The 13824-nt window shown below is 43.9% G+C and overlaps 2 protein-coding genes across 6 annotated transcripts in view; both read left to right on the forward strand.

Moving 5' to 3' along the window:
* The first annotated feature begins 825 nt into the window (after positions 1 to 825).
* UBOX5 (U-box domain containing 5) overlaps positions 826 to 13824 on the forward strand; it is a 32895-nt gene continuing 19896 nt past the window's right edge. Inside the window, exons 1-2 of one of the 5 annotated variants that reach the window (XM_070247783.1) lie at positions 854 to 959; positions 4395 to 4487. The gene's annotated coding sequence lies outside the window, so the exon portion shown is untranslated. Of the gene's footprint in view, positions 960 to 4394; positions 4488 to 11737; positions 11868 to 13824 lie in introns of those variants that run through there. The other 4 variants (XM_023626214.2, XM_023626216.2, XM_070247785.1 and 1 more) reach the window with 4 other exon arrangements.
* On the forward strand, positions 9354 to 11893 carry FASTKD5 (FAST kinase domains 5). The gene is given in 1 exon segment (NM_001256937.2): positions 9354 to 11893. A coding segment is annotated over 1 exon segment (2298 nt). The 3' UTR covers positions 11652 to 11893.

Consider the following 13824-nt stretch of genomic DNA (forward strand, 5'->3'; position numbering starts at 1 on the left):
AACTAACAGTGTTTGCTCTGGTCTGGCCGCAGAAAACTCTCCTTGAGCAGTGGTGTCCGTGGTCTGAGGCTCCAAATGCTCACACCCAGGCAAACAGTGCCCTCTACAGAGCTCAGGAGTTGGGATGCCAAGTTTGCCTCTTGCGGTGAAGTGTCCTCCCTGCATTGGTTTTGTCTCTCTGACAAGATGATGCCCAGGAGGGAGCACCATTTCTCAGGTCCCCTTCACATCTCTTAGGATGGGCAAAACAGCAGCCAGAGCACTGACAAGTGCATTGACGACTCTGACCAGCAGCTCTCCAGTGTCACTAGGCGTGGCAGTCTGGGGCCAGGTCCTCCTGGAAGGTCTCGGTAGAGTCTCTTCCTTGCCTAGTTGCCCATACTGACTCAGTTGTGAACCCCCCTACTTAGGAAGGTGGGGGATCACCCTAGCTCATCCGCCATAGCACTGGCTTCCTCAACCTCCAGCTCCTTACATCCATTTCTGCTAACAGGCTCGTCTATCCATCACTAAGTCTTCTCCTGAGAGCACTTTATAGATATATCTCTACTATAAATGCATGATTATCCTCATTGTATAGATGAGAAACTCAGTTTAGAGAGTTCACGTGACTTCGCCAAGGCCATAAAACCCTGAGTGCCAGTCTGGGATTCGAACCTGTATATAGATTATTCGATGACTTCCAGAGCGGTCCATCCACTGCGCTGTTTCCCTGCCGCAGGTCCTAGACTCCAGCTGTCTCCTCAGCAACGTCCTCCCATAGAAAACGTCCTTGGAAAACGCTGACGGAGTCTTTTGAGCCTCGGCCGCACCCGTCACTCGCGCAGCAGCCGGAAGTAGCGGGCAGTTGGCCGGAAGTGGGGCTGTGAGGCCCGGGTGCTGCTGGAGGAGTCGCCGTGGCGCGGCAGACCGCGGGAGCTGGGCTCTAGTGTCGCGTCGCCCGCGCTCGCCAGGCTCAGGTGAGTGGCGGCGGCCGGCGAGGAGATCGGGGCGGCCGCTCCCTGCCGAGTTAGGCCTTGGCCCGCGCCTCCCGCCTTCCTGGGCGGCGCGTGCCGACGCCCGGCTCCGCGCCTGTCGCAGGCCCGGCTCTAGGGAGAACCGCTGCGACCCCCGCCACTCCGGAGTTATATGACCTTGGGCAGGCGGCTTATCTGAGCCTTGATGTTCCTTCTGTGAGGCGGAGATAATAACAGTACTTGCCTTACAAGGCTGTTGTGAGAATGTAGTGAGATATTCTGCCGCACCTAACGTGCATGCGAATCACTTGGGGATCTGGAGATCTGATTCTGTAGGTCTGAGATGGGGCCTGAGATTCCGCGTTTCTAACTAGCTTCCAGGTGAGGCTGAGGCCGCTGCTCCGCAGGCCACACTTTGAACAGCAAAGTATTTTGCTTAGTAGCTGGGATGGGGTGAGTCTTCAGTAAATATCACTACGATATATACCTTTGGCCCATTTTTAACAGACAGTTTCTGGTTGCACAAGCCTAACTAAGAGTATTATTGATGTCCCCCTCCTTTTTTTCTTTTCAGGGTTGAGAAAAATAATTGCCCTTTATCTGTCCGTATGAATCATGACACAGCTCTTCTGTCCTGACTCAGGGAACTTTGGGCCCTGTTTATCCCAGTTACGTTCATGGATCTGCCCCAGTGATGCTTCATGGCTCACTCCCTGTAGACCCTTGGACAGTGCTTCGTCCTGTGGAGCTGGTAGCCAAGTGCTTTAGCACCAACATGGCTGGTGTTTTGTGCTTCAGTCATTTGTTGCTGCTGTAATCTGAATTCATGGTTTCTGCACTTTGGGCTCACTTTGTGAGTAGTAAGAACAGCTGCCTTTCCAGAACTAGATTCTGCGACTTACTGTTCTGAATGGCCTTGGGCAGGTTCTGGGATGGAATTACTGCTGCCTGGTAGACCAAAATAAAACCTGGAGACGCAGCGCTGCATGACAACTGAGAAAATGAAGCCTTTGGCAGTTATGCAGGTCTAATTTATTTGTCAGTATGGTTTTCCTCCCCGTTCATTGGTTTATTTTTCTCATCCCCAGCAAGGCCTTGTCATTCATCATGCAAATTAGGCAACTTTGATATCAAAGAATTCTGAAGTTCCCCCACCACTTGCCTGAGATACTGTACTGTGTGGCCTTGCAAATCTAGGAAAACAGATAAAATCAAGTGTTTGGTTAACAGTGATAGATATTTGGACCATTTATTTGAGAATTTTTTTCACGTGACTGTGGGTACACATAGATCTCTTTTTAAAAAAAATTTTTTTTTTTTTTTTAAAGATTTTATTTTTCCTTTTTCTCCCCAAAGCCCCCCGGTACATAGTTGTATATTCTTCGTTGTGGGTCCTTCTAGTTGTGGCATGTGGGATGCTGCCTCAGCGTGGTCTGATGAGCAGTGCCATGTCCGCGCCCAGGATTCGAACCAACGAAACACTGGGCCGCCTGCAGCGGAGCGCGTGAACTTAACCACTCGGCCACGGGGCCAGCCCCAAATTTTTTTTTTTTTTTTTTTTTTTGGTAAGGAAGAGTGACCCTGAGCTAACATCTGTTGCCAATTTTCCTTTACTTTTTTTTCTCTCCAAAGCTCCAGTACATAGTTGTATATTCTAGTTATAAGTTCTTTAGTTCTTCTGTGTGGGATGCCGCTACAGCATGAGTTGATGAGCGGCGTGTACGTCCACGCCCAGGATCCAAACCAGCAAACCCTGGGCCTCTGAAGTGGAGTGTGCAAACTTAACCACTAGGCCACTGAGCCATCCCCCAGATACTTCTGTTTATCTGCATGAATTTTGTCAGCCCTGTAGTAGTCTCATTTAGATGGGCTGAGAGGACATGACTTTCTGCTCTCTGTTGTTATACCCAGAGATTTTCTAAAGACAGAGTCCTATGAAACCTTTCAACAGTAGTGGCTCTAATAGAATCATCTATGGGTTCGTATCAGACTATATCTACCCAGACCCTGCTTGCCATTCTGATAGAGGAATAGCAGAGTCTTAGAAGGGAAGGAGAGGGCTATATAAGCTAAAAAAAAATTCAAAGATGATTGTGATGTACTGTTTTCTCTCTGATAAGCATGGAAGCTAGAACAAAGTGGAGGGGATGGGCTGTTAGACTTGATTTTGGTTTGGCTTAGTTCTGTGGGTTACACTTAACTTGACCTAAACACCTTTGCACTAGTGCTTTACCTTCATAGTAGTAGCAGACCCCTCTCATGTAGGCTCTGCTCCTGTGTGGAAACAGAAGTGCAGAAGTTGAGTCTAGCCTAGTTAGCGCCCGCATTGATAGCTAAAGGTCCTTACTGTCAGTCTCTAAGCCCTTACCAGGGGTTTTAAAGCTTTGTAGACTCTGCAGAAGACTCCAGCACTTAGAGAAAGTTAGTTTTTTGCTGTTTTAGTTCTCAGGGTTGCTCAACAAATTATTTGCTAAGACAAGAATGAGGATTGAAGTATCCATTTATTTGTGGCAATTTTGTCAGGACAGAAGAGGATTAAACCTTTCTAGCAAAAGGATCAGAAATCAGAATTAAAGGATGAGATCCTGGGGCGGGCCTGGTGGTGCAGTGGTTAAGTGCACACATTCTGCTTCAGTGACCTGGGGTTTGCGGGTTCGGATCCTGGATGCATACAGGGCACTCCTTGGCAAGCCATGCTGTGGTAGGCGTCCCACATATAAAGTAGAGGAGGATGGCACGGATGTTAGCTCAGGGCCAGGCTTTCTCAGCAAAAAAAAAAAAGAGGAAGATGAGCAGCAGATGTTGGCTCAAGGCTAATCTTCCTCAAAAAAAAAAAAAAAGGATGAGATCCAGTAACTAGTAAACTGAATATTCTGAAGTGTCATATACTTAGTTTACAGTTAGCATGTGGGGGCTCCCTTCCTCTACCTAGCTTACTTCTAACTTCTGGACTGTAGTTTAAAATGAAGCTATTCAGCCTTGCTCAGACCTGTAACTGGAAGGTGGAAAGGTAAGACTCCTCGCTCCTGTGGAGTCAGATCGTTCAGGGAGGTTTGGGCAGTGCCTTTTGAAACAGCCACAGTCCAGGGGTCTCTGAGGTTCCACTCTGCTTCTTTAGGACCCCTAAAGAGGAGATAGGGAGGAGAGTATACTTGGGACACTTAAACTAAGAAAGGGGCTTTGTGAAATGACGCCAGATACCTTTGAACCTTTAGAGAAGGTGTCAGGAGTTATTGATTGTACGTCTCAAAGTGTTCCCTTCCCAGCTTTCTTATAGAGTCTCTGGGCGTCTTTAAGGAGGAACTAAGTCTCTTTCAGCTGTGTTTTTTCTATTTGAGCACCACTTTCTGACCTCTCCTTTGCAGTGCTTTTTCTCCCATGGTTCTGCTTTATTGGTTCTGTATCTTTCCTGTGTTTATTTCCTTTCCTTCCCCACAGTACTCAAGACCCAACTTCTGAAGTGGTCATATTTCAGACCTGTGTGTATAGATACGGTATCTACAGTAATGCTAAAAGTTGCATGGTGATAAAGTAAGTAGCTACTGTTTTGCTGTTTGCAGTTTGGCTCTGCATGCCTTTAAGATTCTTTATTTTGTCATCATTTCTGTTACTGGGCATCCGTAAAGGAGCTCTAGACAGTAGGAAGTGCTTACACTGGAAAGAACTTTTCAGCATTTTCCTTGAATGTTAAGGTTACTTTCTCTATTCACTGATTGTCTTCTTGAAGAATACCTTAATTTCCTCTTAGTACATTTAAATTTTGTAAATTTAATTTTTGTCAGAGTTGTACATATACATGGTTTACACAATCAAATAGTTTGGTAGAGCTTAGAATACTAAATGTTAATTCCCTCTCTTTTTTCCCTCTATTTTTGTTTCCCAGAGGCAGTTTAACTATTTGTCTGTTTCTTTTGGCATTTATCAGTGTATTTCTAGATAACATTTGTGTTGCTATTTCTTGATTTTTAGGACATACCTATACCTATAAAATCTTTTGATTTCTTTATTATTGACTTTGAGGCTCTAGGTCTCTTATATAACTACCCAAGCTCCCCTACTCCTTTTCCCCTCCCATCATCCTCCCAATATAGTTTGCTCATAAGTTTTGATTAGGTTGATACTCAAGGATTATATTAATAAATATTAGTCACAGCTGAGCAGAGTATAATATAACATTTTCTGTCTTGGACAACTTTTTTGTTTTCCTGGCGTTAATAATTTTTGTTACCATTGTTATGGCTTGGTTTTCTCCCTATTACTTCTTGGTCCCCAAATTATCCATTAGAAGTGTCAGTCTCCTCTCCTAGGTAATATCCATCTCTTCCAGCATGAACTCGTTGCTCTTTATGTCTGCCCACAGCTGTAGTCCTGGGATGTTCTTTCATCATTGTCCTGGGGTTTCCCTTTGCTTCTCTCCTATGTTGAACCCTAAATTCTGGATCCCATATCTCTTCTTTCAACTTTCAGGTCTTCAGAGATTGTGGTAATTCTCTTTACCTTGATAACTAAGGCAGCTTGTAAACCCATTTTTTTTTTTTTTAAAGATTTTATTTTTTTCCTTTTTCTCCCCAAAGCCCCCCAGTACATAGTTGTATATTCTTCGTTGTGGGTCCTTCCAGCTGTAGCACGTGGGACGCTGCCTCAGTGTGGCCCGACGAGCAGTGCCATGTCCGCACCCAGGACTCGAACCAACGAAACACTGGGCCGCCTGCAGCGGAGCGCACAGACTCAACCACTCGGCCACGGGGCCAGCCCCTGTAAACCCATTTTTTAAATGTAGATTTCAGTCTGAGGTCTTCTCTTTGTTCCTTTTGTAAGTAGTATAAACTAACAATGGTGACAGCTAGGATCTTAGACTGTTAGAGGTGTGAGGGGCTTTTGAGCTCACCCAGTTCTAACCCTCCAGCTCCCTGCACCTGGGAAGCCTATACATTGTTCAGGATCCTGCCCATTCCCTTGTTTGGGATCTGGCTCCTTTTCTCATCTCTCCAATACACCAGCAACGTGGATTTTCGAATCAGTCTTTGACATCAGACCCCACTCTGTGCTTTGGCTGTAACCTTCGTCAGATTTCTTAATCTCATGGAGTCTCCTTTTCCTCATCAACAATATGGAGAGGTTAAAACCTCCCTTTCAGAAAGGTTGTAAGGATTGGAGCTAATGCAGATAAAATAGCTCATACAAGGCTTGGCACGGAGGAGTCGCTAAGACAATTGTGGCTTTTGTTATTTCCATTTTGGGACTTAGCCTATGTTTTTGCGAATCAAAAAGAGCCACATCAGTTAAAAACACTGGATCTGTACTGGATCTGTACCAGTCAAACATTGATGTTCCAGGAAATGGTTCTTTTATTCATTTCAAGACCATGCGCCTTAATTTCATTAAGTACTCTTAGGTAGTATTAATTGAAGTAATGTAAATTATTTAATGTGGTTTTAAAATTATATCATTTATAAAGATATTTGTTAAATTAATTCATAGACTCTTCTGTATTAACAGTGTTGGGTTTTTTCCCCCTAAAGATTGGCACTTCAGCTAACAACTTCTTTTTTTGTTTTTTCCTGCTTTTTCTCTGCAAATTCCCCCCAGTACACAGTTGCATATTTTTTTAGTTGTGGATCCTTCTAGTTGTGGCATATGGGACACTGCCTCAGCATGGCCTGATGAGCGGTGCCATGTCCGTGCCCAGGATTCGAACCAGCAAAACCCTGGGCTGCTGTAGTGGAGCGTGTGAACTTAACCACTTGGCCACCGGCTGGCCCCTGTATTAACAGTTTTAACCCCAATATAAAGTGGGAAAAATTAATTTATCAAAGATATAATAGAAAATCTCCCCACAAAGAATCTGTATGGTCACTTTCTTTTTATGTAAGGCTATTTTAAGTGATCGCACCGTTCTGTTTGTTGCGCTGAATATTTGTATTTACTTTTTCATGTGTTGATGCCTGCCTCATATTTATCCTCTAAACCAGCCTCCTTCTGGGTGGACATTTGGATCTTCAGTTTTTTGCTTTAGAGTAGCACAGCTGTTTAGTAAAAAATTTTGTATTTTTTTTAAAATTTCTTCAGATCTAGTTCCCAAGATGCAGTGAAAGACCAGAGATTTGAACAGTTTATGGTTTTAGTTGCACATTGTGTTGAACTAAATTTAGATTCCAGGTTCCAAAGTAGGTCTTCTTAAAAGCCTTGTTCTGTCAACTGGAGAGTTCCATTACTTTCTGTTTCTTTTGTTCCCACTATGCCTGTGCTGCAGTATTAATTGAGATTCCTAGTGACTATTTTGAGCCATAAATCTTCAATTATCACCTAAATATTAAATAAAAAATTATTTCAGTACTATTTACCTAATGTTTTCTAATTTGTAAAATGTTGCCATCTGCATTCATAGGAATAAGCTGATGGTCTATAGCAAACTTTTTCTGTGAAGGGCCAGGTAGTAAATATTGTATGCTTTGCAGGACATATGTTCTCTGCCAAAATTACTCAATTCTGCTCTTGTGGTGAGAAAGCAGCCATAGACAATATGTAATGAATGGTCTGGCTGTGTTCTGATAAAACTTTACTTAGAAAAACAGGTGGAGGGCTAGATTTGGGCCCCAGGCCGTAGTTTGCTGCCACCTGGTCTGTAGCATCTGGACCCACGGATTGAAACTTGGTAGGCAGAATGGTCCACAAGCCACAGTAAAGAATCAAGTATATAAAGATTTAATGGAAAAGAATTCTGCTCTGGTTTACAAAGAAATTAGATCATATATTCCTGCCACCCAGAGAAGCCTATGTAATTGGGCTAACCAAATAAAGCCACTGGCCTCCCCTAGTTCTTATGCTGTGGGCTCTAGAAGGAAGGGGCTGACAGGAGAGTTGGGCAGGCATTTCAGGGAGTCATTTTGACACCATCAGAACCCTCATGGGATTTTTCTGCAGCACAGCCCTGTCTGCTCCCTATCTTGGCAGCAGCTCAGGGCTCCCTGGGTTTTGCTTGTCAGGCTTTAGCATTTCTCAAGTGGAAGGAAAGACAGTAAGCATTTAGAGAAAGCAAGAGTACAGCAGAGTCAATTTCATAGCCTCTCATGGTTTCTACCATGGGAGAAAAATGGGTCTTGTGCTACTCACAGGCTGGATAATCAACACTTGACTCGCTGGAAGCATTGCAAATCCACCTCCTGCGGAGGAAAGCTGTGTTGCTCCCTTGGTTTGTCAGCAGGGGCAGTCGTGTGAATTGGTGTTCCCTGAGCCCAGGTTTGAGATGCTCTTTGCTTCCCACCCATGAATTGACAGTGAACAGGGCCTCAGCCTTTTGCCCTCCACCACAAAAATGCGTGCGTTTTTGAGTACTGTCATGTGCTGTGTAATGATGTTTCAGTCAACGACAGAACACATATAATGCTGGTTCTGTAAGATTAGTACCATATAGCCTAGGTGTGTAGTAGGCTATACCATCTAGGTTTGTGTAAGTACACTCTATCATGTTCACACAACAGTGGAATTGCGTGACACATTTCTCAGAATGTATTCCTCTTGTTAAGTGACGCATGGCTGTATATTTCCCAAGTGCATGACTACCGTGTAACAGTGATTCAAACTCTCTTATAATCCTGGAGAGGAGAATAGGCATCTTCTAAAACGTACAGGAGCAGTATTAGAACAACCGAATTCTGTAATAAAAAGTTCTGTACTTTAGGAACAGAGTATAATTAATTAAACTTACACTGAGTTCCACTTTTTACTTTGATGTTAGCACGTCAGCTTTTACCAGCTTTCTTATTCTCCAAGTGGGACGTTTATGTGTTGATATCAGAGATGGAATAGGTTGCTCACTTTTGTTCCCAGCTTCCTTTTTGGGAATCTACCTTCCTCCTTCCTTCTGAGTGTTAGCAGAGCAACCGTCTCTTCTCTAACCATTGCTGCTTTCCTTCTACAATAAAAGAAGTCTGTTCAGAGGGAAGAGGAAGTCCAGAAGGAAGTCTGGACTGAGCAGCAGTCCAGAGAACTGCCCAATAATACCTTGGGTTTGTGGTTTTCCTGTGCCTTTATGCAAGGCACATGGAATTTATCCTTGATGTATGCTGTCTTGTGGTTCGGGCATTCACTAGCATTGAACTTACTTGAGTGGACGGCAGTGTAGCTTTAATCCATTTCTTATAATGTGTAAATTTTGGTATTGTGATAGGTGGAAGCCACTTATTCTTCATCTACCCTTTTTTCAGTATCTGGCACCAATTCTGGCCCAGTCATTTGTGATCCATGGCTCTTGTGAAATGCCGAAGATTTCCAGGCAGTTTCTGTGGAACGCCTCCCCATCCAGCTGTAATCAAGCACCATGTAAACAAGAAAGTACCTGGTCAAACCTGTGAGGACTGTGTTCTGACTGCCAAAACGATCAGTACTGACACCAGAATGGCAGCCACTCTCAAGCTGTTAAAACCTTTAGTACGTCAAGCGTTTTGCAGTCCTTCTGCCTACAGTGCAACCCAAAGAGCGACATATTGGAATGTAGGAAGCTACACATGGCCCAAGGGACAAGACCCTCCAGAACACAGTGGCCGCTGCCATCCTGCCCAAAAAGTTGAGAACATTTGTACTACCTTCTCTTCTCGGAGAATCCTGACAACCAGCAGTGCTCTCCCAAGTTTGGAATTCAGTAGAGCTTCTGCCTCTAAGGCCAGCACGTTGAATCCGGGCTCACCCAGGGCCATGAGGATTGATAAAGAGGATATAGAAGCTTTTGATTCCTTTAAAGACCCCCGAGTTTTCCTACAGCTAAGACCAGAGTACCAACTTCACAGCTATAACAGATCTGAGACTTGTCAGCCCTTGTCTGTTTCAGAAGGTGAACTAATTTTGCACAAAGTTACAGTGTATCGGGATAATCTCCAGCCTCAAATCATTGCTGATTATTTCTGTAAGCTGAGCTCTTTGCCTGCAGAGCAGCATTCTGTTCTGCTATCTAGTGCCAGCTTTGCTTTGCTCTGCCAGCTGAGTGTGAAAAACATACAACTCTTTGACTCCCCAGATCTGATCAATATCTTGAAAGCCTTTGTCAGTTTAGGAATCCCTCACTCCCATCCAATGTTAGATGTGTATGAAACCAACTTTTGCCATAAGGTATGGGAGATGAGTCTGGATCAACTTCTCTTGGTGGCTGACCTCTGGCGGTACTTGGGCCGCAAAGTACCTCGGTTTTTAAAAATCTTTTTTAGTTATCTTAATTTGCACTGGAAAGGTCTATCCTTGTCCCAGCTGATTCATTTAATTTATATTATAGGTGAAAGTCGTCAGGTACCCCAGGACCTAATGCAAAAACTGGAATCATTGATCCTCAAGTATATAGATTTGATCAATTTAGAGGAGGTTGGTACAATCTGTTTGGGGTTCTTTAAATCAAGTAGTAGTCTCTCTGAATTTGTCATGCGGAAAATTGGAGACCTGGCTTGTGCTGACATGCAGCATCTGAGTAGTTATGCCTTAGTGAATATTCTTAAAATGTTTCGTTTCACTCATGTGGATCACATAAATTTCATGAAGCAATTTGGACAGATTGCTCCTCAGCGAATTCCTTCCCTGGGAGTTCAGGGTGTCATGCACCTGACTCTTGCCTGTTCAGCCTTACACTTCTTGGATGAAGGGGTAATGAATGCCGTGGCTGCTTCTTTGCCTTCTAGGGTAGCATACTGTCGAAGTAAAGATGTTGCCAAGATTCTGTGGTCATTTGGAACTCTGAATTATAAGCCACCCAATGCAGAAGAGTTTTATTCTAGCCTGATAAATGAGATTCACAGAAAGATGCCTGAGTTCAACCGATATCCAGAACACCTGCTCACCTGCCTGCTGGGCCTGGCATTTTCTGAATACTTTCCGGCAGAGCTCATCGATTTTGCTTTGAGTCCAGGGTTTGTCAGGTTAGCTCAAGAGAGAAGTAAGTTTGAACTCACTAAGGAGCTGTATACTCTTGATGGTATAGTTGGCATTGAGTGTCCAGATTACAGAGGCAATCGTCTTTGTTCTCACCTTCAGCAAGAGGGGTCGGAAATGCTATGGAATTTAGCAAGGAAGGATATGATGTCAAAGCCTGAATTCCTAGAAGCTCTCTTTTTACTTGAGACCATGTTGGGTGGGCCTCAGTACATCAAGCACCATATGATTTTGACTCATACCCGATCTTCTGACTTAGAAGTCCAGCTTGATGTTAACCTGAAGCCATTACCATTTAACAGAGAAGCCACACCAACTGAAGATGTAGCCAAATTAAGGCTTAAGCATGTGGGAGTCAGCCTTACGGATGATTTGATGAATCAGCTACTAAAAGGGAAATCAAGAGGGCATTTCCAGGAGGAAGCTGAGTCAGAGACTGGGCAGCAGCCCATGGAATTAGAGAAGAAGGCAGCCATACACTTGGGGGCCTCCTTTTGCAATGTGGCAGACAGATTGGGGGCCATGGAGATGGCTAGCCTGTGTCCCCCAGGCTACATGCAGGCCCCACGAGTGAAACTGGCTGTTCAGTTGACAAACAAGAACCAGTATTGCTATGGTTCCAGGAATCTGCTTGGACTGCACAATATGAAGAGGCGGCAGCTGAATCGGCTTGGGTACCGTGTGGTAGAGTTATCTCACTGGGAATGGCTCCCACTACTGAAACGAACTCGCTTAGAAAAGCTGGCATTCCTCCATGAGAAAGTGTTCACCGCTGCTCTCTGAAGGACCTTTGGGGCATTTCTACTCAAAGACTGTAGATGTGCCCTGTACCAGATGTTATGAAACAGTTATAAAAGCCAGAATGTAGGTTTGATAATAAAATCATCTGTGGAGGAGACTTAGTTGTGCTCTTGTCCGTGGCACATTGAAGCTAGTGTATGTCACTGTGAATTAATTGTAACCTGGTCCAGTTGTACAAATTGCTGCGAATTTGTGCAGGTAAATAATAAACATCTTAAAGTGTCCTATGGTCAAGTAATTTGTTTTCATTTTTATTTCTCTGTTTACCAGCCTTATCTCACAGTTACTTTGAATTTTTAGGATAAAGGTATAGTCAGACATTGTCTAAAGCCTTTTTGGGGGGGAGGAAGATTGGTCCTGAGCTAACATCTGTTGCCAATCTTCCTCTTTTTGCTTGAGGAAAATTGTCACTGAACTAACATCTATGCCAGTCTTCCTCTACTTTGTATGTGGGAGGCCATCACTGCTTAATGAGCAGTGTGTAGGTCCATGCCAGGGATCTGAAGCTGCAAACCCCAGGCCACCGAAGCAGAGTGCACAAACTTAATCACTACACCACCGGGTCAGCCCCATAAAACCAATTTTTTAAAAGTAGTTTTCATATACCTTGTTTTAAAATAAGAATCTTTTCCCACTTCACTTACATTTCAGGATTTCTTCCCCCCATACATGTTTTCTTCACACCTTCTAAAGTCCTTCTCATTCTTGTTTAGATTTGGTTGGTTGTCCTCAGTAGTTGCTGGTTCTTCCTGTTTTAAAGAGCCATTTCAGAATTAGTGAGCTCAATATCTTCCTCTTAGCCCACTCTTCTGCGTTTCTACTTCTCTTGCATAACACCACCACCCTGCTTCCAGGACATTTTCTTCCTAAAATTGGACCTAGAAGAGTAGAAATGTTTAAGTGCCTGTTGGGCCAGTGGTTCCACATCTGAAGACCAAGCAGGATGTTTTTCATAGCAAGTAGCTCAGATGAGAAGGAAACATTACCTTCCCTAATAGGAGGTCTAGTGGGCTTCAGGTGTGGTTATATTATAGCCACAAGCATAAGGAGATTGCATATATGTAAGTAACTTTTGTAAACATGTGGAGTCTGTGAGAATTTCTTTTAAAAAGGATCTCTCCCACCATTATTTAGTTCTCAAAGAACACTTCTTCAGAAAGGACTTCTCCATCCATGCTAACTAAAACAGTACCCCATTGGCCTTTGATCATGCTTTCACCTTCTCCAGCTTCATTTTCTTCACTGCATTCAGCAGTATCAGAAGTTATGCTTTATTTATTTACTTCTTGGTTTCCCTTTTGGAAGACAGCCCTTTGAGTTAACTTGGTCTGGTTAACTAATTTATCTCCAGCACCTAGAATGGGTCCTGGCACATCGATAATATCGTTTAGTGAGTGTGGTCTGGGAATTTAGAGTGACTGGACAATGCTGGAGAGTTGCAGGGGGAAGGAAGGTGGAGGGTGGGTCAGGAGAGGTGGAGAGTATCTGGGTCACAAAGGCCTTATGGCCTTGCTAAAGAGCCTAAGTCTACAAGGGCTGGGGTGCTGCTAACAAGATCTGAGTCAGACAGTAACTGGACAGATTCATGTTTTAGAAATGTTAGGTAAAGAGCAGGATGGAACTAGATTGAGGAGTGGAGGATATGTGAGATAGGTCATGGAGAATGCTTCACCAATGTGTGCACGAGCTCGGGTGAGAGATAATGAGGGCCAGAACTATGGAAATGGAAAGCAAATTCCAGAGATGTTTGGAAGGGGAAAAAGACAAGACTTGCTAATTGATTGGACTGAGGAATGATGATTTTGATGCCTTGATTCATACAGAGTCGGCAACTAAAATAGGGATCAAAGCAGGAAAGATGTTTGGGTAGAGGGTTAATGATGAGTCTGCCCTGGTCATGCTCAGATGGGCCTTCAAGCAGAAAGGTCCAGATTGGGGTCTCAAATGAGGATGAGGACAGGTGGCAGTCAGAACTACAGATGAGTGAAATTGCCTGGGACTGGTGGGAAGGAGGTTAATGCAGGTGGGGAACAGGGAAGATTACCAGAATGGAATACCAGCATTTGTGAGAGGGCAAAGCAAAGGAGGTCCAGTGATAAAGACAGAAAAAGAACAGCTAGATAATCAGACTTAGGAAAAACGGTGACAGAGAAGT

This window comes from Equus caballus, chromosome 22, assembly GCF_041296265.1.
Source record: "Equus caballus isolate H_3958 breed thoroughbred chromosome 22, TB-T2T, whole genome shotgun sequence".
In the NCBI taxonomy this organism is placed as follows: Eukaryota; Metazoa; Chordata; class Mammalia; order Perissodactyla; family Equidae; genus Equus; species Equus caballus.